Genomic DNA, 22,824 nt, shown 5'->3' on the forward strand with positions numbered 1-22,824 from the left:
TGAGCAGACCAGACAACGGTACAGAGATACCCAGACGGTATAGGGAACGACCAAACCGGTGGTCACAGAGTTAGAGGATGCCCGACAAAGTGCTGCAGTGGGATCTGGGGGATTGCTGCAGACGGTGAGGAAGAAGTTCAGTCTGCGTTGAGCAGCGGCGACGGGGACGACACTACAGAGTTGGTGGTGACATTGATATTGACATTCACTTAAGCTTTTCGTTCTTCTTGCTTGTTTAGTGCTATTCCTTTCAGGGCCACCTGGAACTTCGTGGTGGCAAGCTGCCAGGCGCGGCTATTCTTGTACGTTGACTGCGTCGGCAACCCTGCATGGCGACATTTATATGTAAGCTAGACAGGTTAAAGAATACTACTACTACTACTACTACTACTACTAGTGCTAATTGAGCTCAGCGTACCATATAGCAAGGCCAGACACGTGACTTGACTCGTGCATGTTGGGAGATCTATCTTAACACCACCCATACAAACCGTTACGACTGAGTTTGCCTATGATAATGTCCATTGGGGTTAAAATTAAAAATTGATGAAAGGTTATCTAAAGGTGGCCGTCGACGATGCTTTGTAGAACATAATCATTCCAACATGTAACCAGGTAACCAGCAGATGCTTTCTTTTTACAACCTCAAGTCCCTATTACAAACAAATGAGAGGATAAATCCTGCCCGCCGTGAATTGATTGCTATTTCTTTAATTATCACAAGGATAGAAAGGAGCTTCCAAATTGCGTATACATCTGGCTCTATTGCAACTCAAGTCTATATTTTAGAAGAGAATCATCTAATGATATTAAAGCTTTAGTGACAGTACATAAGGTCAATAATATAGAGCCTCGATCATATAAACGGCACCGAAAATAAGGAAGGCAACGGCACCGCCCAGAGTAACTGTCGGAATTATCAGTAAGAATTTTTGGCGATAAGACAATAATGAGACACGTACCAGCGCGCATACTAACTCTGCCAGCAATAGCACTTCCGCCGATGACTGCTGCCGCCGTGCAGAGACCATGTCCGGTGATCGCACCGACGGTAACCCACCAGTAGTCCTGTCCGGCAGCCATCGCAATGGTTGCGATTTGACTGCGGTCACCCCATTCTCCAAGGAAAGTCATGACGAAAGTCTGAACCCAGGCGGGGCTAAGAAGGAGAGAGAAAAGATTGTTCATTCCGACTAGGATGTCACCGAACCGGTAACCGGGAGCGGGCGACGACCCTCGCGAGGATGATGAGGAAAGACTATCGGGGGGAGAGGGGAGGCGGTTGGCAGATGATCGAGACTTGCGACTCCCACCAGCACGACCGGCTTCCAGGGAATGGGGTGTGGCAGAAGAGCGACGCCGACTCCTGCGCATCTGCTGGTGCTCCTTTTCCTCCAGCTCCATTTCAACCTCCTTCATTTCCTCACCGACACCTTCGTCTGGCGACATCTCGCGCCCTTCTTTCAGCATCTTCAAACCAAATACGAGAAAGAGCACAGCTGCCAATAACTTGGTGAATGATTTGGGAATCAAAGTCGGCACTGCATGTCCAAGAATAGCAGAAAGTACAGTCATGCCGATCAAGGCAGAGAATGCAGCCGAGAAAACCAGCAAACGCGGATGCCGCATAGCCATAAGTGCCGCAACCAGGAACGTCTTGTCGCCAATCTCAGAGACAATGATCATGGTAAAGGAAAAGAAAAGAGAATGTAGTGGATCGCTTTCCTCTCCAGCTTTGACAGTGCCGGAGCTTGTGCCTGTAGATTTCCTAGGAGCCTCTAAACCAAGCGGATCTTCGCTTACGGGAGCGGGGGATTTAGGATGGGGGATGTCGTGTGGCTTCTCGGGTAGGTCGATAGGTTTCTGAAAATTGAGTTAACGGTTATCTTCAACAGCGAGATTCAAGAAGCACCAAAAGGGGGAAAATACCTCGAGCACTCCGAGGCTGGAACCTCCAGAGCCTCCTGAGCCCTTTGACTCGTCCGTATCTTCCGATGGTTGGAGTCTCTGTTTCTCACTATGTGGCAGAGGAGGGACTTCTCTAGGGCCATCCGGTACCTTCTCCCCAGAGTTTGTATTATCCTTCAGTTTTTCCGACACTCCACCTTCCGTACCTCGGGTTCCCTCTTTTGGGCCCGTTCTGTGCGGATCATCCATCACCCCATCGTTCGAATATGGCATCGGATTCCCATCCGGACCCAAGTGTTCGGATAATTTTGGGTTGGAAGGTATATCTGAGGGTAATCCCGACCCTGATTTCTTGCGATCGCGTTCTGCATTTGTCTCCACCCACGGACCAGCGTGAGGTCGGCCATCTCTCCCATCGACCGGGGCGTCCTGCGTCCCTTTGGGAGCGACCTTAGGGGTAGAATGAACTGGCGCGAGCTCATCGACATTGGGAGCGCCGGGTTTAATATGCAGAGCACCGCCTCTCCCTGCATATGGATCGTTTAAACGTGCATTGTTATTCGCATCAGGATCTGCAAGAGCTGTTGATACCGAGGGGAGGAGAAAGAGGACAATTGGCGAGAGTAATTGAATCTTCATTGTACCAATGTAGCGATAGTCGGTCGAGCACAAGAATATGAGAGAGGGTTACGTAGATAAAGATCGTCCAAGGTTTCTAGCCCATGAAGAAAAGAAGGTCGACAGAAGGAAGGGCAATCGAGGACCGTCTAACGGGAGGATCGGCGGCGTTCGATCTTAAAGCCACAAGAGCAGATTAGGGGAGGGAATACACGGGCAGGGCGAAAAAAAGCACGAATAATATAAATAAATAAATAAATAAAAAATGTAGAGTACTTCAGCGGCACCAACTGCACACGAGGGAGAGCAGATAGGGAAAAGAAACGAAAAAAAAAAAAAAAAAAAGGGAAAAATTCCGACAAGACTGACAGGAAGAAAGGACACTTTCTGAAGATTTGGGGCTGCGAAGGGGCAACGCTACCTCCGCATCACGTGCCAGGAGTCCCACTTTGGCCGCTTGCGTATTGGGACGCGTGGATCTTTTGATTTCATATCATCTTCATTCTTCATTCTTCAGCTTCTGTCCTGTTGTGATTCCCATGGCTTGGGCAACATGCAGGGATGCGGTTTCTGTCGATGCTCCCAGATATGTCAGATTGACAGTTGGATTCGATGCTATTGCGTGTCCTTCGATATTCTTACACTGGACAGCATCAGAATATGGCCTATTTTTATCGTGCCAAGATCGATGGCCCACAGACTACGGATTCACTAACAGCCCTACACTGAGGACCATCTTCATGACTCGGTATTGGTTGCCTTCTTATCCGATCAACGGCGCGTGAAGTTCAGTCTATACGGAGTAGATGCTGCGAAACGATGGCATGGACGGATTTGCCTTCACTGGAAAGACCCATAAGTCAATGCAGAATACCCTGGCAGGGAATGTCCGATGTGTGGCTGCCCTGACCCGTAGTCACTATGCTGTGAATCTCTGTCTCGAAACCTCCTGACCCCATTTCTCCTACATTCCCAATCTTGGCTCGCACACATCAAGAGAATATCTTCGACTCGTGACAGCAATTCTAAAACAGGAAATACTATGGCGAGCAGACCAAGCTCATCCGCGAGTAAGCCGTCTCAGCCTAGGATGGAGATTCCTGTGTGGTTTAGTGTATTCATTGGGAACCCCGACCCGACGTCTCCTCGTTTCGACAATGCTCGTTTCGATGCCAATATCTCAGATGAAGTCTTTAGATCTCCCTACACGAACAACTCCTTCGAACGAATTAGTGTTAGAAGCATTTACCTGGAGAAACCTGATCCCAACAAAGAATTATCCTTATTTCGTGCTGTAGTCTCTCTTTCTCTCGCCTTTACTGACGAGATCTTCAACTGCCTGGATGGAGGGTGCATCGTGTGCCAAAGATACCCGGCCAAGTCTCTGATTCATCGGCCCTTGTGCTCAGTTGCGAATGGATATCATGAATTGGCTGATTTTAAGGAGATGCACAGGCTGATGTCAACAATAGCGTCTCACACGATGCACATAACACGAATAGATGAAGTCAACTGGAGCATCGGCAGTTTTATGAGTGATAAGCCCTATATATGTGCACTCGCTATGCCTGTTTGCTCTGCGGAAGGGAAATGCTATCAGATTGCCACAAAAAGAGCCCAGGAGTATATTGAAGGCATTTTTAGTGGAGAAATAGTGCCACAGCCTCTGCGTGACTCTCAACCTGACAAAGCCAGCACAGAGACATCCTCGCTCAAGAACAAATACAGCGACAGTATGACATCCGATCACAGCTCTGGAACCCGGAGCAGCTCGCTGGAGGAATCTGTTGTCGTACGTAGGGTTGATATGGATAAACCGTACATTATTGGGACCACTGTTTTTGTTGGAAGACCTAGCCTCCAAATTCAAGGCCTGCCTCGGCATAAGCATCTGAGCTGTTTGGTACTTTCTTCTATGTTCCCCCAGGATGCAATGCCAGATTCTTTGAAGAATGAAGCAGATGCAGCGATTGATTACTGTCGTGTAGCCGGCCATTACGAACAAAATATTCTGCAGTGTGCCGATTTTCGTTGTGTTGTATGCACCAAGTTGGTTACCGCTAACACCTTGGTGCATCTTCCGATCTCGTTCATCCGAACCGACCGGAGGTGCTTGGAAGCGGGACTTTTGCGACGGCTAATCATGAAAATTTGTCGGTTTGTTGGTGGCAAATGGACGTATCCCGAAATGAACGCTGCTTTGGGCGCTTCCAGTGATGCTCAGGTCTTCGAATTGGCAGTCCCAATCTGCGAACCCAAGTCTCTCTGCGAAGAGATCGCAAGAATATCTGCGCACGAGTTTCTTAGATTATTGCTACCCTCGGGCATGACCCTGCCTTTTCCTGGTTTAGATCCGGATACTGAGCTTTCCGCCGTTGATTCCATATTTAGAAGTTTCTCTAGCGACCAGCCAGAGCCCGCAGAGCCCTTGGTCGAAAAGATCGCTAACGATTGTCTCATTTCGGGCGAAGAAGGCTACGGAGAAGATCCGACGGATAGCACGTTGACCGTCAGCAAACTGCGACGCTGGTTTGAGATGTGTTTTCTTGAGGAGGACATGACACCCGAGGACATAAAGAAAGTTGCATATAGGGTGAAAGGAGATAGTGGGATTGAAGATGAGCAGAGTGAGATAGACGATTCGATTATCTGGGTTTACGATCTAGTTGACCTTTCGGATTCATCGGATGAAGATAGGGGAGATACGGAATCCAATGCCAGGGACGAAATCATTGCAGAGTGTCGGGAAAAGCAGCTTTTCCAACCGGTTCTTACCATGGACTTTTGGTTGTTATACGAAGCGTTTAATAAAGGAGTTGCTGATAATAAGGAAGCTCATGCTATCGAAGCAGCAGATGTTGAAGATGGATATTCTTCGCACTACAGTTCGTACGAAGAGGATGCCTCTGACTAGACCGGACAAGTGTTAGTGTCAGAAGGTCCATCAGTTTGAAAATTTTACGACAGTATTTGTGATGGAATGGCTGCGACCTAGAACCGGGCTCTTCGGACATGTCCATTTTATGAATGTGATATGGAATTCAACCTAAGGAAGGAGCTCTAGTGCATGTAGCTCTTGACTGATTCTTTCTTAAATCTGTCCTGGTTTGAGTCAATATCAACTAAGCTTACGCAATCTCTTACGAGTAATGATCTAATTTTAGCGTACCTAGATAGGAAGTCCCGTTTCAGTCGAACTCCACAACATCAGTTTATATCGGTAATCCATGACAACGAGATTAAGAGCAATTAGAAACCCACCCGATTTCTCTGAACGGGGTCCATCATACAGGCTCTTATGTAGCTGGTACCAACACCAGAATCCTCGCCATTATCATAAGCAGATAAGGAACAGAGAAATCCTAGCAACTATTTCCACTAAAACAAATATAGCCAATAGATAAGACGACTTACTTTCGGAAGAACGTCCAGCAATCTTCCTCCTCCTCAGTTACCTCCGCATCCATCAGGGCGGTGTATGTGGACATCTTACATATTCATAGGGTAGCCAGAGTTTGATGAGGCTGCCTGACTGTAGATGTTCTTCAGAAGCTCAGCGGAGGGTTGCTTGAGCATGTAGATGCATCATAGAACCGGAAGTATCCAAGCATGCTAGAAGAAGATAGGAAAAAGTCCAGTATGACCATTTAAGTGCTTAAGCACACTAATAACCAGATATTCCTGGCTGAAGGCAAGGTTGATCCTGTATTTCGGCCTCGGAAGCAGATATCTCTCCGTACTTCCGAGATTCTTTGCAACTTATGCACTATTTGAACTATTTGATACTGTGTGGACAGCATACAGGGCGTCACTACTCGATTTGTGCAGTTTAGGGGAAATTTTGTAGAAAAAGACATCGATCCTGCCGTAATGGAGGCACTGGGCTTGTGCCATTTGTGGGGGAGCCGATCTTCCTGTCGGCTCCACCACATGTTTTGCGTAGTGCGTGGGGGACGGATGGCTTTGTTGATCGAAGTGAGAAGATGGAGTATATAATGTCTTTTCATTGCTCATAATAGACTCGTTTTGTGAGGTATCTGTTTGGTATTTCTATGCTGAGTAGTTATCAATATGTGGGATCTATCGATTTTCCGCGATGAAGCGTTTAAACCATATGCTGGTCGATTAGTCCGACTTATGATTGCTGGTTACATAACTTATAAAATATAGCAGTTTTATTTTGGAGCAACCAGTGGGATTCCAGGACCGTGGCTGGCTCGGTTTACTCGGCTCTGGCAGTTCTATGAAGTCGGGAAGGGGCACTTTGAGAAGACGAGTATTGACTTGCACAGGAAACATGGTGAGATTATTTCATAAATTTTTGAGCTATTGGATATTTCCTTTTAGCATCCATAGTCTAACCCGTGATTTTAGGTGCCATGGTCCGCATCTCCTTGTTTATTTTTAGTATTAATGATCCGATTGCTCTGAAGATCATCTTTTCATCTGTATCCAAGTTCCGCAAATCGGACATTTATCACGCATTTGGAGACCCAAATAAGGAGAATAAGGATTTGTTCTCGGAGCAGGACAACACACAGCATGCCTTGAAGCGGAGACAAGTTGCGTCACTGTATTCCATGTCGACTCTAGTGACATATGAGGGGTTGATAGACCAATATAACACGATTCTTTGTAGCAGAATCGAGGGGTTTGCGAAAGAGGATAGGATATTTGAAGTGCTCACCTGGATGCAATTTTATGCGTTCGAAGTTATTTGTAGTATCACAGTATGTAGGCTTTCCGGCAACAGTAGTATCTGACACACCGACTAAATTACTCAACAGACAAATCAACCCCTTGGCCTCCTGGAGAAAGGATATGACTCCCATGGGGTGTTGAAAAGTATTGACCAAATTATTGCATACGGATCCCGTGTCGTCGTCTTCCCATCTCCACTTGTGGATTGAGTTGGGGCCAAAACTTACCCGACAGATAACCCTCAACACCGTAAAAGATTATATCTGGCATCTGATCCAAATCGGACCAGATCACCTTCGATCAAACTCGGCAGATGCCATATTTGCAGGCATGTATAAAAGAGGCCTTGCGTGTTCATCCCGATACAGGACGGCCGTTACTTTGGGATGTTCCCTCTGAAGGCGTAACATCGGCGGGACAATTTTTCCCTGGCGGAGTATGATGTGCTTGTTTGTTATTATTCATGAGGAGGAAATATGTAAGGCTGACAAATGAAATAAGCCTTCTGTGGGGATTAATCCTTGGGCAATCCATTATAACGCGGACGTTTTTGGTCCAGATGCAGCAGAGTTTCGACCAGGGCGGTGGTTGCAGGTAAACAAGGAGAAACTGTCATACATGGAACAGAATTTTCCGGTATAATGAATTTTTGTCTGGGTTAACAATAACTAATAAGACCTAGTTCGGTGCTGGAGCTCGCACTTGAATCGGTAAAACATCAGCCTCTTGGAAATGGCGAAATTTATCCCGCAATTGTACAGAAATTCGAGTTTGAGTTAGCCCCTAGAGGAGATATAACAACGTGGGAGGCCTGGTTTGTGAAGCAAAAGTTTCGGTGCTATTAAACTCTGAAATACTGCATAAAGAGGGTGTGATTTCTAGGCAAGTGGTATAATTAAGTAGATTTTCCATTTTCAGGAAGTGTGATCAGGGATGGGAAATTGGACATTTTATCATCTCAGAATGCAGAGCATGGTTTGCACTGAGGACAACAACTCAAGTCAATTCCAAGAAGGTAGTGAGAGAGACTCTCCTCTAAGAAACTGTACCAGAGGTTTTTTGTCGGCGCCTTCGGTGTTCGCTTTGGTTGTCATCCAGCCGTATGATGCATAAAGTGTAGATAATGGGATATGTTGCAGAATGGCCAGAAGGTGATATATTTTATGCTGCAACACTACCATTGGATCCATTGATTCTGCAGTTTGGGATGGTTGGAAGAATTCAAATCTGGACTTCAGTATATCGGGTAGAAGGCAATGGGGCAGTGTGTCATTGGCTGGCAATAAAGACTAGCATGGGAGACACTGGAACTGTTTACTTAGTGTCTTCTCGGAAAACAGTGAAACCATTGCAATAAGCCGGTTAGTGTTACTGAGCGACTTGATATGGCCGTCTGTTTGGAGTTCACTAAGTGGACAAGATTGATAGGATCTAGATAAAGAAAGCAGTAAGGATAAAGTCAGTCGTACAATGAGTCAGATAGGTTGTTTACCTTGGCCTGGCTGGAACATATTATCCCAACTTTGAGAATCCACGTAGCTCCATATTCTGTCCTACCAGAAACGGCCTACACATGGTAATGAGAACACTTCTCTGGTAATGCAGAGTGCATATCGTGCCATTTGAGCCATCAAACAGACGCAAATTATGCAGCAAAACAGCCTGTGCAATGTGAACCTCGTCGCTTTGGAGGAGTTTCTGCATTAGCTGGCGTTTGTTGAGCAACTTGTTCATCTGAAGTTCATAAGAATTCATGACCTTACCTGATTGAGGATAATATCTTGGAAAAGGCGCCGGAAGAAAGACTACTTGCGCACGATTCGCGACACGAGAGTACTGGCATCCAACTTCGGCGATAGCTACTAGAAGGATCCACTTATCTGAGCGAGGCTTGAAGGTAGGAAGGTGAATAATAGGTATTCTAGAACGGAAATATTCGAAATACAACCGTATAAATGCATTGAAGAGCCCTATGTTCGGAACAGTTGATTGTGACGTATCTGATTTCTGACAGTGCTCGCGATCGAAAGTAGCATTGTATTGTAGGTATCTTTGGATTGGTCAAAGACATGGTCGTCTGTTACTGATGAATTAAACCTGCCAATTGCTGATGCGAAAAGATCATCCTGCCCAGACTGGATTGGCGCGATGGACGTACTCTAGGACAAAGTGTTAGGAGGGCCAGTGGTATGGACACTATTATCACCATCTTAGATGTCAACCATATTTGCATTTTGCATGGTGGCATTAAGAAAGAAGGCGTCCAGTAGCCCATACCAGGGTTGATACTTTCCATCGACAAGAAATGGCTGTGTGGTGTGGGGTACTCACAACCGTAGCGACTTTTACGACATCTCTCGCATGGTTGCTGCCCACCGCACAGTTGTTTCGACGTGGTGCAGTTATTGTACGCTTGGGAGACGCTTTTGGCTTCCTGGGACGCGGAGGATGCGTACAACCTGACAGCGTTAGGGCCATGGACGGCAACATGGCGTTTTAGAGGGTCTCCGTGCAATTCGTGTCATCCAGATTCTTGGGAAAGAACTCGCCATCTTACTTTCTAGAAAAGGATCTCGAACACCATTGATGGAAACGGCCGTAGTTCAAGATGGCGGCGACCATGGCGCTCGAAGTGTTCGCGGCGTTGTGCAGTGCGAGTGACAGTGGTGCACAAATCAAACTAGACGAGGTTTCTGTCTCTACCATATGGGCTGGAGATGCAGGTGGTTGTCATGAGATGGGGAAGAAAGATGGTTCAATTGTCTAAGGAGGCTCGACGGAAGAATAATGCTTAGTGAAATCCTGGATTATTCACTGCATAATCTGTCCATGAGTGATACGGAAATATATGGACCCGAGGGCCTAGCGACCCAGCATTCTCCTGGGTATTTTGCGCTGAGGACCTGCCCCTATTTCTGGAAGGGTAAGTGTGCGTCCATCAGATAGTAATTAAGGCAATATAGGTCCTAGCAAACCCACTCCTTAGTAGGCTATGTGCGTGTAGCTGGTATTGTGCTCTTCTGTCCCCCTTTCCCCTGAATTATAGTGACTGTGTCGAGATCACTTCAATGTACGAGTCACCCAATCGGGAATATCTAGCTTCCTCAGGCAATCAGTTTCCCCGCACGCAACAGAACCAATACCTGATATCTCAGGTATCTCTGGCATTCAATATACTAGTATCCCCTATAATGCCTAGAGTCGCCACGGTCACGGGGATTCGGCTCCTCATGGCCCTGATATAAATTCCCCGCAGACCACATCCACCATGGCTGGAAACAGTCAGCTTTTCTCATCAGACAACCGTCATGACAAATCCATCAACCCGCGGAATTCGCATTGCAATCGACCGCGGTGGTACCTTTTGTGACTTGTAAGTCTCGATGCGGCCGCTAGGCTCTCTATAGTTCACCCTGATTGAGTCAAAACTCATCTGATTGGAGTATAGTTGGGCCACGATTCCCGGTCGACAAGACGATGTTATTTTCAAGTTACTTTCGAACGCGCCCAACGAATATGAAGATGCCCCGATCGAAGGAATCAGGAAGATACTGGAAATTGCCAGTGGCACTGACATTCCCCGCGGAACCCCGCTAGATATCAGCGGGGTAGAGTCGATCCGGATGGGAACGACGGTAGCTACTAAGTATGCTACTACTCCAACCGTTTGGTACCGCCCACTAACAGAGATCCACAGTGCCCTTCTGGAGCGCAAAGGAGAACGTGTTGCTTTGTTAATCACCAAAGGGTTCAAGGACCTGTTGATAATCGGAAACCAAGCACGTCCAAGTATCTTCGACTTGTCCGTCGCGAGATTAGGACGGCTGTACGAGAAGGTGGTCGAGGTGGACGAGCGCGTCACAATTGAAGGATTTGCCGAAGATCCTGAGCCCGCTCCTATCGATATCGCATCGAACCCGGACCTGGCAGAAGGCCTCACAGGTGAAGCAATTCGCATCATTAAGAAGCCCGACGTCAATGCTGTGAGAAGAAGTCTACAGACTCTCTGGGATGAGGGCTATCGCACAATCACACTTGCATTAATGCATTCCTTCGCATACCCTGCTCATGAAGCCACCATTGCTGCCATCGCCCGCGAGATGGATTTCAAGGTATCCGTCTCGTCAGAACTGCAGCCCATGATCAGGCTAGTCCCCCGAGCGCAGTCAGCGACCGCAGATGCTTACCTCTCCCCCGTTGTGACAGAGTACCTCAATGGGTTCCGTCGCGGATTTAAAGGTAGCCTGGAGGATGAAAATGCAAAGAAGCTGCTTCTTTCCCAGTCGGACGGAGGCCTGACTTCATTCGACCGATTTACCGGTCTGCGGGCCATTCTGTCTGGGCCAGCAGCGGGTGCCGTAGGGTGCGCGAAGACTTGCTATGATCCTAACGAAGGGACCCCCGTTCTGGGTTTTGATATGGGAGGCACTAGCACGGATGTGTCGCGATACAACGGAACTCTCGACCATGTACTAGAGACGACCATTGCTCAGGTCGCGATTCAGAGTCCCCAGCTCGACGTTCACACTGTTGCCGCTGGTGGTGGGTCAATCCTTTTCTGGCGAAACGGCCTGTTTGCTGCTGGACCCGAGTCTGCAGGCGCATATCCAGGCCCTGCATGTTATGGAAACGGAGGCCCGTTAACCATCACCGATGCCAACTTCTTCCTCGGTCGCATTCTACCTGACTACTTTGCTAGACCCTTGGATTCTGCTGTCGTCCAGAAGAAATTTCTCGAGATGACGGAGACCGTGAATGCGGAGAGGTCGTCTGACAAGCTAACCCCTGAGCAAGTTGCGATGGGCTTTCTGATGGTGGCCAATGCTGCCATGGCCAGGCCTATCCGAGCCCTGAGTGAAGGCCGGGGATTTGAGACAGCTGCCCACCACCTAGTCTGTTTCGGCGGTGCGGGTGGACAACATGCTACGGCTATTGCGCGGGATCTGGGCATTAGGCAGATTATCATCCATCGTCTATCTAGTATCCTTTCAGCCTATGGTATGGCCCTGGCGGATGTTGTTGTTGAATCGCAAGAGCCTGAAGCGGCAGTTTACAGCGCAGAGTCATATCCCCGCCTTGAAAAGCGTTTCATGCAGCTGGAACACCGAGCAAGCGAGCAACTGGCTTCTGAGGGATTCGCACAGAACCAGATCAAGCATGAACGGTTCCTTAACATGCGCTACAAGGGTAGTGATACAGCATTAATGATTCCATCCCCTGAGACACCCTCAAAAAGCTTTGCGGACGCTTTTGTATCCCAGCATCAGACTCTTTTCGGATTCAAGCAAGCCCGAGACGTTCTCGTCGATGATGTCCGAGTCCGTTCAGTGGGAAAGAGCATGGAAGTAAATGTCACAAGTCCCTTCGAGGAAATGAAGACAGTTAAACCAAGGCGCAATGCCGATCTCAAGCCTACCCTTACACGGAAGGTTTACTTTGACAATTTTGGATGGGTGCAATCGGGAATTTATCATCTAAAGGACGTGCCAAAGGGAAGTATTATTCCGGGGCCGGCTATGATTATCGACGAGACGCAGACCATTGTTGTGGACCCTGCGAGTGAGGTTACTATACTTCGGGAACATGCTGTTATTGAATTGATAGACTCAGAAACTAAGGAGGTAGATACAACGGAAGTCGATCCAGTTCAACTCTCTGTCTTTGGACATCGGTTTATGAGTGTAGCCGAACAGGTAAATGATAAGCCCCTCGGATTCAATGTGGATCTGCTAACGAGTGTATCAGATGGGAGAAACCATGCGCAAAACATCCATATCAACCAACATCAAAGAACGTCTCGATTATAGCTGCGCGATCTTCTCGAGCGAAGGCCTCCTGGTGGCCAACGCACCACATATTCCCGCTCACCTGGGGTCAATGAGCTTTGCCATTGCTTACCAAGCTAAGCTATACGGTAAAGGCGAGTTAAAACCAGGCGATGTCATCCTTTCCAACCATCCTATCTCCGGAGGAACCCATCTTCCGGATCTTACAGTAACGACACCAGTATTTGCTGAAGAGGACCCTACAAAAATTCTCTTTTTTGTGGCAAATCGTGGTCACCACGCCGACATCGGCGGCATCGCAGCTGGATCTATGCCTCCCAACTCGACCGAGCTCTGGCAGGAGGGTGCAGCAGTCGAGTCATTCAAAATCGTCAAAGAAGGCGTCTTCGACGAAGAAGGTCTTATCTATCATCTCTACGACGCACCTGGTAGTTACCCCGGCTGCAGCGGGACGCGGACCCTAAAAGACAATATTGCGGATCTAAAGGCCGGAATTGCGGCCAACAACCGTGGCATCCAGCTCATCCAAGGCTTAATCCGTGAGTACAGTTGGCCAGTGGTGCAATTGTACATGGATGCCATCCAGAAGAACGCAGAGGAAACCGTGCGCAGCCTGCTCAAGGATTTCAGCCGTCGCTTCCACGGACTACCCTTGGAGGCAGTGGATTACATGGATGACGGCAGCCCCCTGGCACTGAAAATCACCATCAACCCGGAGGATGGGTCCGCAAAGTTTGACTTCACTGGTACTGGACCGCAGGCCCTGAATAACCTGAATGCGCCCCCAGCGATCATGTACAGCGGTATTATATATTGCTTGCGGTCGATGATCTCCGCCGCTATCCCGCTGAACCAAGGCTGTCTTAACCCGATTGAACTGATCGTCCCACCCAACTCCATCCTCTCACCGGACAAGAACGCCGCGACGGTAGGTTCTAACGTCGAGACATCCCAGCGCGTGGTCGACGTTATCCTCAAGGCATTCCGCGTGTCGGGAGCCAGCCAGGGAACATGCAATAACCTTACTTTTGGATACGGAGGAACCGATGCCCACGGGGTAGTAACCAAGGGATTCGGCTACTACGAGACCATCGCGGGAGGGGCAGGAGCAGGGGCCCACTGGGACGGTCAAGACGGTGTGCATACACACATCACCAATACCCGGATGACAGATCCCGAGACGCTGGAGAAGCGGTATCCGGTCCTTCTGCGAGAGTTTTCGATCCGTCGTGGCAGTGGGGGTGCAGGACGGCACCGAGGTGGTGACGGGTGTATTCGAGATATTGAGCTGCGAAGGCCGATGCAGGTGAGTATTCTGTCCGAGAGGAGGGTTATTCCGCCGTATGGGATGGCTGGGGGAGAGGATGGGAAGAGGGGGGTGAATTTGTGGGTGCGCAATGATCCGGTGACAGGCACGCAGCAGACGATCAGTATTGGCAGCAAGGTCAGTGCGGCTATGAATACGGGGGATAGAATTATTATTCAGACTCCTGGTGGTGGAGGATATGGAACTCCGTTGAATGCGGTTCGGCCGATTGAGGCGTTGGAGGAATTTAGGTTGGATACGAGGATATATTAGCATGGGGTATGAATAAAAGGACACATATGTGTCTGTGCACTTAGTTCTATATATACTGTGCATAAAGTGAGGAGATTTTAGAGGGTTATCAATGGATATAACACTAGGGTACAGACTATAAATGTATTCTAATCTAAGTACCTCATATCTCTGCCTATGGACGATCTATCCTGCACAATATAGATTCTATACACCACCATTATTATGCATATCCAAGCAAGAGTGTATAAGACATAGCTTGGTAACCCATCCTATGCATTGGTACAAAGTACGATACTGCTGCCACAATGACGCACGTACTTTCATGCATTGCCCCAAGCTTTCGCAGCTGGAAGCATGACTCCACTTCACCAACGAGATTAATCCAGGCTGACGCCAACGGAAAGGATCCGCGAAAGACAAAACTAGAGGACAGTGGCAAATCGACCAGGATAGCAGACTGGGCCAGGCAAATTTCCAAGGCAACCGATATTGCAGAAACCCATCTCTGGATATCCATCCACAGATGGAAGCATCAATAGTGGCTGGTGTGGCCTACAGGTGTGGTGTCACTGGTGTCCTGTCTGCAGACGGTTCTGCAGCAGTATACGCACTACAGACTTTAGCCATCCCTAGAAAAAATTGACCGGCATGATCTGCATAAAATATTGCAGAAAGTGGATAGTATCAAGGCCTCGGCAAGTCGGGGATAGCATTCTGCAGCCGTTCTGCACGTCTGATTTGTGCACTCCCTTGACAAATCTTACCATCGGCGAACAAGTCCTGAACTAGGTACAGAAAAGATCCATGAGAAATCCTCTCACATACATTCTTCATCAGCCCGGACCCCACAAAAGGAGAGGGGCCGAGGACGCTCTGATGCTGTTCGATTGCCAAGGAGAATAACTCAACCCGGTGGCTTGGGTCGATGTTATTATGTGGGGAGCAGAATCTCAGGATTTCTGTTCTACACGACGCAATCCACCATCATGGGATTCACCCAGCATCTGGTTGTTTTTCTTGAGCCCTGTACGGGATCATTTCTCCAGTTGTTTGTGACTTGTGTTGTGGTCGTGATTGTATATGGGTTCGTTTTGGGGACATATCGTATCACTTTGCATCCGTTGGCTAGGTTTCCAGGCCCCAAGCTGGCGGCTTTCACACAATGGTACGAGACTTACTATGAATTCTTTAAAAAGCCTGGGGGACAGTTCTTGTTCCACTATCGCAAGCTTCACGAGAAGTACGGTGGGTGGTAAATTTCCTCGTTCCTCTACCTCTACAGTGCTGGGTACTCGTCGCTGATTTCATGATAGGTCCAATTGTCCGTATCAGTCCCTTCGAGATTCACATCCAAGACTCGTCCTTCTTCGAGGAAATGTTTTCGCAATCGTTGCCCTGGGATAAGCCAAAACATCTAGAGCACCGATTCAACAACTCAACCGGTACATTCCCGACCCCGAAGCATGAGATCCATCGCCATCGACGCGCCGCACTGAACCCCTTTTTCTCCAAACGTACCATTGCGACCGCTGCACCGATGATGCAAGACCAGCTCACGAAGCTTTGTAATCGCCTTCGTCGAGAGTATCAGGGAACTGGAAAGGTGCTGCGGCTCGATTGGATGTGGGGGTGTATTGCGTCGGATATTGTAGTTCGGTACTGTTTCGATCGAGGGTACGGATTTCTTGAGGCTCCTGATTTTGAGTCGCCATTTATTCAGGCTCTGTTTGATCTGCTGAATGACGTGCATTTGGTCACTCAGTTTCCCTGGATTGCGACGGTTTTCAATGCCCTACCGGAGAGCATAGCCGAGGCCTTGCAGCCGGGATTGCGATCGGTGAACCACTACAACAGGGTATACTTACCAACTATACTCCACTCTTGTAGGAAATTATTAACAGACAATAGGAAATGGCCAAGCAGATATCAGACATCCTTGACAACCAAGCCGACTCCAAGACACCTGACCAGAAAACAGTATTCAACGCATTGCTAGAATCCGACCTGCCCTGCGAAGAAGTCACTCTGACTCGTCTACAACACGAAGCTATCACGGTGATCGGAGCTGGTTTTGAGACCACCAAGTACGCGTTGAGTGTAGCTAGTTTTCACATCGTCAACACGCCGAGTATCTACCGACGATTGCGTCAGGAACTGGAAGCCGCAATTCCAGATCCGCACAATATTCCTCCATTGAGTGAGCTGGAGAGACTTCCCTATCTGACTGCCTGTATCCAAGAATGTGAGTGTCTGTACTAGGTCAACGATCAACAAGTCAACATTACTAACCTTAATGAATATAGGTATCCGCATGTCCTACGGCGTAGCTCAACGCGCCTCTCGCATATCTGACACAATCACCCTCAGATATAAGTCCTACATAATCCCCAGGGGGACGGTAATCAGCATGGACAACTACTCTATTTCCCACGATGAAAGCATTTTTCCTGATTCATATACATTCAAGCCCGAGCGGTGGCTGAACGATCCCATCGCCCCGGATGGGAAAAAACTCACGCGGTATCTGGTATCCTTTGGACGGGGGACACGTTCATGTCTGGGAATCAATCTGGCGTATGCGGAGATGTATATTTCCATGGCGAATGTATATCGGAGTTTTGAATTTGAGTTGTTCGATACGGATCGGGATGCGGTGGATTGTTATCGGGATATGTTTTTGCCGCATGCGAAGCCTGGGACCAGGGGGGTGAGGGTGCGTGTGGAATAGAACCGATTATGTGGATAGTACTGTGGGATTTTACTGCGATATGCTGTGATTTAAGATTCTCTAATCTTGACAGTTGTTGAAGAACCAGAATTTTCAGATACCCAGAAATCCCAGATTCAGATACCCTACCAGATAAAGAATCTAGGAATTAAAGAGTATCAGATTCTGGTCCATGTTTATCTCCTAATTAATGAATTATTCGATCACTTCATATCCATTGTCAAATGGCATCTTGGTAATTTTTTCTCACAGAAACCAGCTGCAATGTGATGAGTTCCAATATGGGGCATGACCCGGATGATTTCGAGATGATAGAATTTCGGCCTAATTTCCTTACTGCAGGCCTACCAGCTGAATATTGCAAGACATTTCTTAAGATAAATAAAACAGCCACAATGTCTCGCCTACTGATTGCAACTCTTATACCATTTGCCCTCACATCACCGAGTGTCTCCCATATTGTTGTCTATCTGGTTCGAACGCTGGGAATATGCATTATGCAATCACGCCAGTTATTGTCCAAATAGCTAGTGTACGGTACCAAGCACTGACTAGAGGTATTTGCTATATTTCAAACCTTCATTCTTCCCTGTGGTCCAGCCTGAAAAACCTTTTTCTTGGTATCTTCTTGGATTACGTTGTGCAATTCTCCTACGATTATATCTTTGATCTTCTTTCTCCTGAACTTGTAGACCTTCTTTCCTACCTTTTCTCTGACCATCTAACAGTGGTCTTTATTGGCTTAATTCATCTTTAGCTACCCCCGTCTCATTATCCACATCATCTCGTTCTGGGTATTCTATACTCCAGCAAAGCTTCCCGACAATCTGACCTACTCAGACTGTAGTGCCATTTTTCTCACTGTCAACCCGGAAAACGAGGACTTCGAAGAATGCTGACATACTGTCTGAACACGAGCCCGGCGAAATCATCGTCGTGGCGGCAGGAGAGTCGCTAACAAAACTCACCAACAGATAGAGGTTCCTTCCAGCGGCATTTCCCCCGAACACAAATCCGAGTGACAACAACACAGACAGCAACAAGCGTATCCAGATCGCTCGCGGGATTACATTCGTAAAGACCCGAATCAACGTGCTACTTGTCGACCATGTCTTCTGGCCGACCACTTCCTCCGCAGCATCCTCCCCCTTCGAGAATCCCAAGGTCGGCGTAGTGGGGACCAACAAACGAGTCCGTCGCACAGACAAACGCTTCAATATCCGATCGTTCTGGAACATGCTAGGGGCATTGTATCTGGGCGCCATAATTTCGAAATTCGAGCCACGAACGCCATTGACGGAGATGTCTTTGTTGTATCGGGTGGACGTCGGCCCATTCCTCGATCCTCCAACGTCCTGATTTCCTTTCGGGATTCAAATGAACGGGATTTCTTCGGGATGTTTGGGTTGTCAGACATGGATGCAATATCAAAATCCAATACTGCAAAAAGTCCCTGGCTGAAACAACTCTCGGTACGTATCCCAAGTTTCTGTCCCAGTGTTTGAGATGGGTGCGCACCACGTGGCGAAGTAACTCTACCAGTCTCGTTACGGATGGGACGATCTGGAGTCATCAGCCATGGTGTATCTAGCTGTGTATCTGACGTCGTTTGTTAATTTTGCGCCGTTCTACGATGGTTTGTTGGTCTACATTCTATCCTGTAGTCAGCTAGGGACCACAGAGAATCTGGGCTACTTTGCGTGTTGGATATTTTGCTCCAAGACGGTTAAATTGATACCGTATTTTTCTCCATGAGCCAAAGGATCTGATCATGTTGCCTGGATATTTTGTGTTCGCTTACTTCCACAGCTTAATCAAGCTCTACGCCTGATGGAACTTCTGGGTGACTGCATGGGGGGAAGAAACCTCGATGCCATCCACCAAGACCAAGGCGTGAAGGACAACTCAAGCGATAATAGGAATGCATCTCTCTCGTCGTTACGAAGGGCCAGGAAAACCGCGTCGTCGCATCCCGCTGCCCAACTTAACAACGATAATAATATTAGTGACGATGACGTCCCACTAGCGAAGGCACCTCAGTCGACCAAATGACAGCATTACAATGATCCTGTTCAAGTAGTGACCCCCAATCCTGTCAGCCGATACCCTCACGAGGATCCCGTTCAGGTAGTAATCCCTCTTCCTGCCAACCGTACAATCCCCAGCAGTTCTCACGAGTGTGCTCTGCGGAGATCTTTTCCTGATCCTCCGTTTCGTCCTCACACCCGCAATACCCAGACTCCATCCTACAATACTAGCCATTATGTGTATAACAAACCACCGAAGTCCAAATTGCGTAAACCTAGGTTTGAACGTTCTCCAGCTCCTGAGACTCCGCCTCCCAAGCCTCGGGGAAGACTAGGACGCAAACCAAAGCCTGCATCTGCACCCACAACTGTGAAGACTGCCGCCACGGAGGGACGACCCGCTGTCCTAAATGTCGAAGGATGCACTCTGGAACTTGTTTATAGCTATTACTGTTGAGATGTATGTTGTGTTGCATTGGATATTTAATCTAATTTTGTGTATTCAAAATCTGTTTCAATAAAAGAAGAGATGGAGGAAGGGAGGTTCAAGAAGGACAAACAAGTCAAAATACAGGCTGAAAATTCCAAATTATACAAGGAGAAATCAAAGAGAGGATTTTCAAATTAGCGTCATTTAATGGCCACTTGGGCTCTATGCTAAAATGACTACCCCATGCCAGTGTAATTTCACATGCCTCCCCAGTCGAACAAACGTGACGAAGTATCCAAATCAAGCTTGTTTCCCCAATACTCCACACCGTCCACGGAATACCCATCTGGGAGGTATCCAGATATGTTAAAGTAGTTTTGAAGGCATACCTTTTTTATGACTTTACCTGAAGCAGTTACGGGGACCTGTTCCCCATCCTGAAGCACACGCAATAGTGTAGGCAATTTGAAGGAAACCATGCCAGCGGCAGCGAGTTCCTCCCGTATAGTCCGCAGGGTGACTTCATGTGTTTCTTTACCCATATCCTGCGCCTGAAGTCGAACCAGCGCAGCTACCATTCCGCCAGCCTCACGATCCAGGACCGGGAGTACATGGGCTTCTGATATATAGGGAAGATCCATCAGACTCTGCTCCAGTTCCAGAGTAGATATCTTGTACGCATGGAATTTGATCCCTTGATGTATGTCGTTAGTCTGGATCGAGGACGTGTTTAGGGGAAGGGACGTACAATCACACGAGGCCCTGCCGTCGAAATAATAATCATCACCAATGCGGTGGGCATGATCTCCTGTTTTGTAAAACCCCTCATCGTCGAACGCAGCGCGTGTAGCTGCTTCGTCGTCGATATACCTATGGCGGTGTAAGTGGAATAGTTTCAAGCGCAAAGATTGCTTTCCCTACCGGATGAACATGGCAGGGCTTTTGGCGAGGATTTCTCCATGGTCGCCATCGGAGAGCTTCACTGTTATCCCCGGAAAAGGTCTACCCATATATCCCTGCATAGCAATCAGCAAGCAAGCAACGAGAAATTAGAATCGATACGAACTTCCACAAAGGCTGAGCCAGCCGGAGTAATCATCACCCCTCCTCCCATCTCGGTCAGCCCGTATGCATTTCTGATAGGCATATCGGTTAGATCGGCAAAGAACTGTCGAATAGAAGAATGAAGCATGGAACCACTAGTGTATACTGTCTTTAGTCTTCGAGCCCCGTTAATATATTTGTCACGATCTTCTGACGAGAGTCTGCTGATATTTTCGATATAGTATACCATTAACTCCCTTAAAACTGTCGGAGACAAGCTCATGTCCGTGATTTTACCCTCCCTTAGAATCTCCCAGAACTTCGCTGGCTCGGACCCAGACTTTATGATATGCAGACTCTCTCCGCATAGAACACTGTCTATGAGACCTGTACCTCCCACCCAATGTATGGGACTGGATGCTAGATATAGTGTCCCTGGGTCTATCTCGTCTGGATTGAAATAGAACATCTGGCGGGGGAGAACGGCTCCTTTTGGCGGCCCGGTTGTCCCAGACGAAAACAGCACCAGACATTCCGCGGTGGAGGAGAAGTTTAATCCATCGTTGATCTGTACTTCGGGAGAATATGGGCTTGACACCGAGTCTGCTCTTGTTATTGTGATTAGGTTTACCTTCTGGCCCTGGCTCTGGACGTGATCCTTAATTGCTGCGGCCATGTTGAAAGTACTTCCCTCAACTAGGATATGGGCTGCCTTTGTCTTTTTCAAAATGTATAGCGCTTCGTCCGGTGTAAGGATTCTCGCTGGGTTAGTTTGCATTAGTGTCTGTGGGCTATCCGCATTTCGTAGACTGGGCATACCTAGTGGTACGTACACTCCTCCTAGAGCCGCAACAGCAAGGAAGCTTACAATGTAGTAGTATCCACTGAACGAGAGGAACGCGATAGACGTGGCATGCGTAAGACAGCCTTTCTCATTGAATAAAGAACTCGGGAGCTGTGCTCGCAGGACCTGACGCATATGTTTGACATCGCGGATCAAGTGACTATAACCCGCATCAATGCCGTATTCGTCGTGGAATAAGAGACCAGGTCGCTCTGCGGCGAGTCGGCGAAGTTGGGTGAATATGGGGTCGTTTGGAAACTTCTGTTGTGTGGATTCAATGTCGCTTTGCAAAGACATTTTGTAGTCAACTGTGGTCTAGGTGTAGAAACAAAGGACCAATATATAAAGGTATAGTTCCCAAGAAGGAGAGAGAAGTTAGGTGTCGACAGACGCTTGTCTTAGCAGATTCTTCCAATGAACATCCATTGTATGGCATACAAAATATATACCTATGCTGGCGACTTTTTAGCCACAAGAGAAACACAAATATACCCCTGTCAGCTGAACTATCAGCAGAGGCTATACCCTCCTCAGTATTTGTAAACACATCTGCTAAGCTTCCCCTACATACAATATCCATGCTATCAAGCACGCTCACATAATAACACAAACAATTCACAGAGCTGGGCTTAGCTGAAAGGTGTTGGCCACATCTTATTTGAGGCTAAGTCTGGCGCTAAATCAGTGTCTCCGCTCTTCCATTTGCGCTGTGTCGACCAAAACGCGCCTATATATTACTGATTATTCAGCGTCTTCTCGGTCCGACTTTGTTTCTTTGTTTTTAACCATTTTATAGTTAGAGATCTTACTTTTCAATATAGACGGATCCTTATCCATAATGATACTGGCTCATACGCGTATTCAGTTGACCGACACCAAGTCTGTTTTGCAACCAGGGCGTGCCAATGCATGTCGCGGACCCTAGAAATCTATGGTTCAGCCAGCTTTACGGTAAGGCTTCTGTCTCCAATTCGTCATGGTCTTAAATGTGTCGGTCAGCTGAATACACGTATGAGCTAGTATCACCGATCATACAATCATAATATGGATCTGTACTGAAAAGATAAGGTCTCTAAGGTCTTTAACTATCTGAATCTATCTGGGAGAATTGATAAAAGGTTAAACAAAGGAATAAAGTCGGACCGAGCAGATGCTGAATAATGGGTAATATTGGCCC

General features: G+C 47.7%; 6 protein-coding genes across 6 annotated transcripts; 4 read left to right on the forward strand and 2 right to left on the reverse strand.

Moving 5' to 3' along the window:
- Nucleotides 1-836: 836 nt before the first annotated feature.
- ATNIH1004_007154 (TMEM165/GDT1 family protein) lies at nt 837-2,547 on the reverse strand (the record flags this gene model as incomplete). Its single annotated transcript, XM_033571781.1, has 3 exons — nt 837-907; nt 963-1,863; nt 1,930-2,547. The coding sequence occupies 3 exons, from the start codon at nt 2,545-2,547 to the stop codon at nt 837-839; spliced, it is 1,590 nt and encodes a 529-aa protein (XP_033425096.1).
- A 1,021-nt stretch (nt 2,548-3,568) lies between these two features.
- Nucleotides 3,569-5,440, forward strand: ATNIH1004_007155 (uncharacterized protein; the record flags this gene model as incomplete). Its single annotated transcript, XM_033571782.1, has 1 exon — nt 3,569-5,440. The coding sequence occupies one exon, from the start codon at nt 3,569-3,571 to the stop codon at nt 5,438-5,440; it is 1,872 nt and encodes a 623-aa protein (XP_033425097.1).
- Nucleotides 5,441-9,532: 4,092 nt separating this feature from the next.
- ATNIH1004_007156 (uncharacterized protein) lies at nt 9,533-9,888 on the forward strand (the record flags this gene model as incomplete). The annotated part of the gene is made up of 2 exons (XM_033571783.1): nt 9,533-9,634; nt 9,700-9,888. 2 exons carry the CDS (start codon nt 9,533-9,535, stop codon nt 9,886-9,888), a joined length of 291 nt encoding a protein of 96 aa, XP_033425098.1.
- Nucleotides 9,889-10,535: 647 nt separating this feature from the next.
- ATNIH1004_007157 (uncharacterized protein) lies at nt 10,536-14,592 on the forward strand (the record flags this gene model as incomplete). Its single annotated transcript, XM_033571784.1, has 4 exons — nt 10,536-10,600; nt 10,676-10,873; nt 10,925-12,920; nt 12,973-14,592. 4 exons carry the CDS (start codon nt 10,536-10,538, stop codon nt 14,590-14,592), a joined length of 3,879 nt encoding a protein of 1,292 aa, XP_033425099.1.
- Nucleotides 14,593-15,560: 968 nt separating this feature from the next.
- Nucleotides 15,561-18,661, forward strand: ATNIH1004_007158 (uncharacterized protein; the record flags this gene model as incomplete). The annotated part of the gene is made up of 5 exons (XM_033571785.1): nt 15,561-15,819; nt 15,888-16,429; nt 16,483-16,816; nt 16,878-17,287; nt 18,281-18,661. 5 exons carry the CDS (start codon nt 15,561-15,563, stop codon nt 18,659-18,661), a joined length of 1,926 nt encoding a protein of 641 aa, XP_033425100.1.
- A 1,355-nt stretch (nt 18,662-20,016) lies between these two features.
- On the reverse strand, nt 20,017-21,944 carry ATNIH1004_007159 (class I adenylate-forming enzyme family protein; the record flags this gene model as incomplete). Its single annotated transcript, XM_033571786.1, has 5 exons — nt 20,017-20,453; nt 20,508-20,629; nt 20,681-20,775; nt 20,826-21,565; nt 21,623-21,944. 5 exons carry the CDS (start codon nt 21,942-21,944, stop codon nt 20,017-20,019), a joined length of 1,716 nt encoding a protein of 571 aa, XP_033425101.1.
- Between the last annotated feature and the right edge of the window lie 880 nt (nt 21,945-22,824).

This window comes from Aspergillus tanneri (genome assembly GCF_003426965.1).
Source record: "Aspergillus tanneri strain NIH1004 chromosome Unknown AapTan_7_pilon_pilon_pilon, whole genome shotgun sequence".
In the NCBI taxonomy this organism is placed as follows: Eukaryota; Fungi; Ascomycota; class Eurotiomycetes; order Eurotiales; family Aspergillaceae; genus Aspergillus; species Aspergillus tanneri.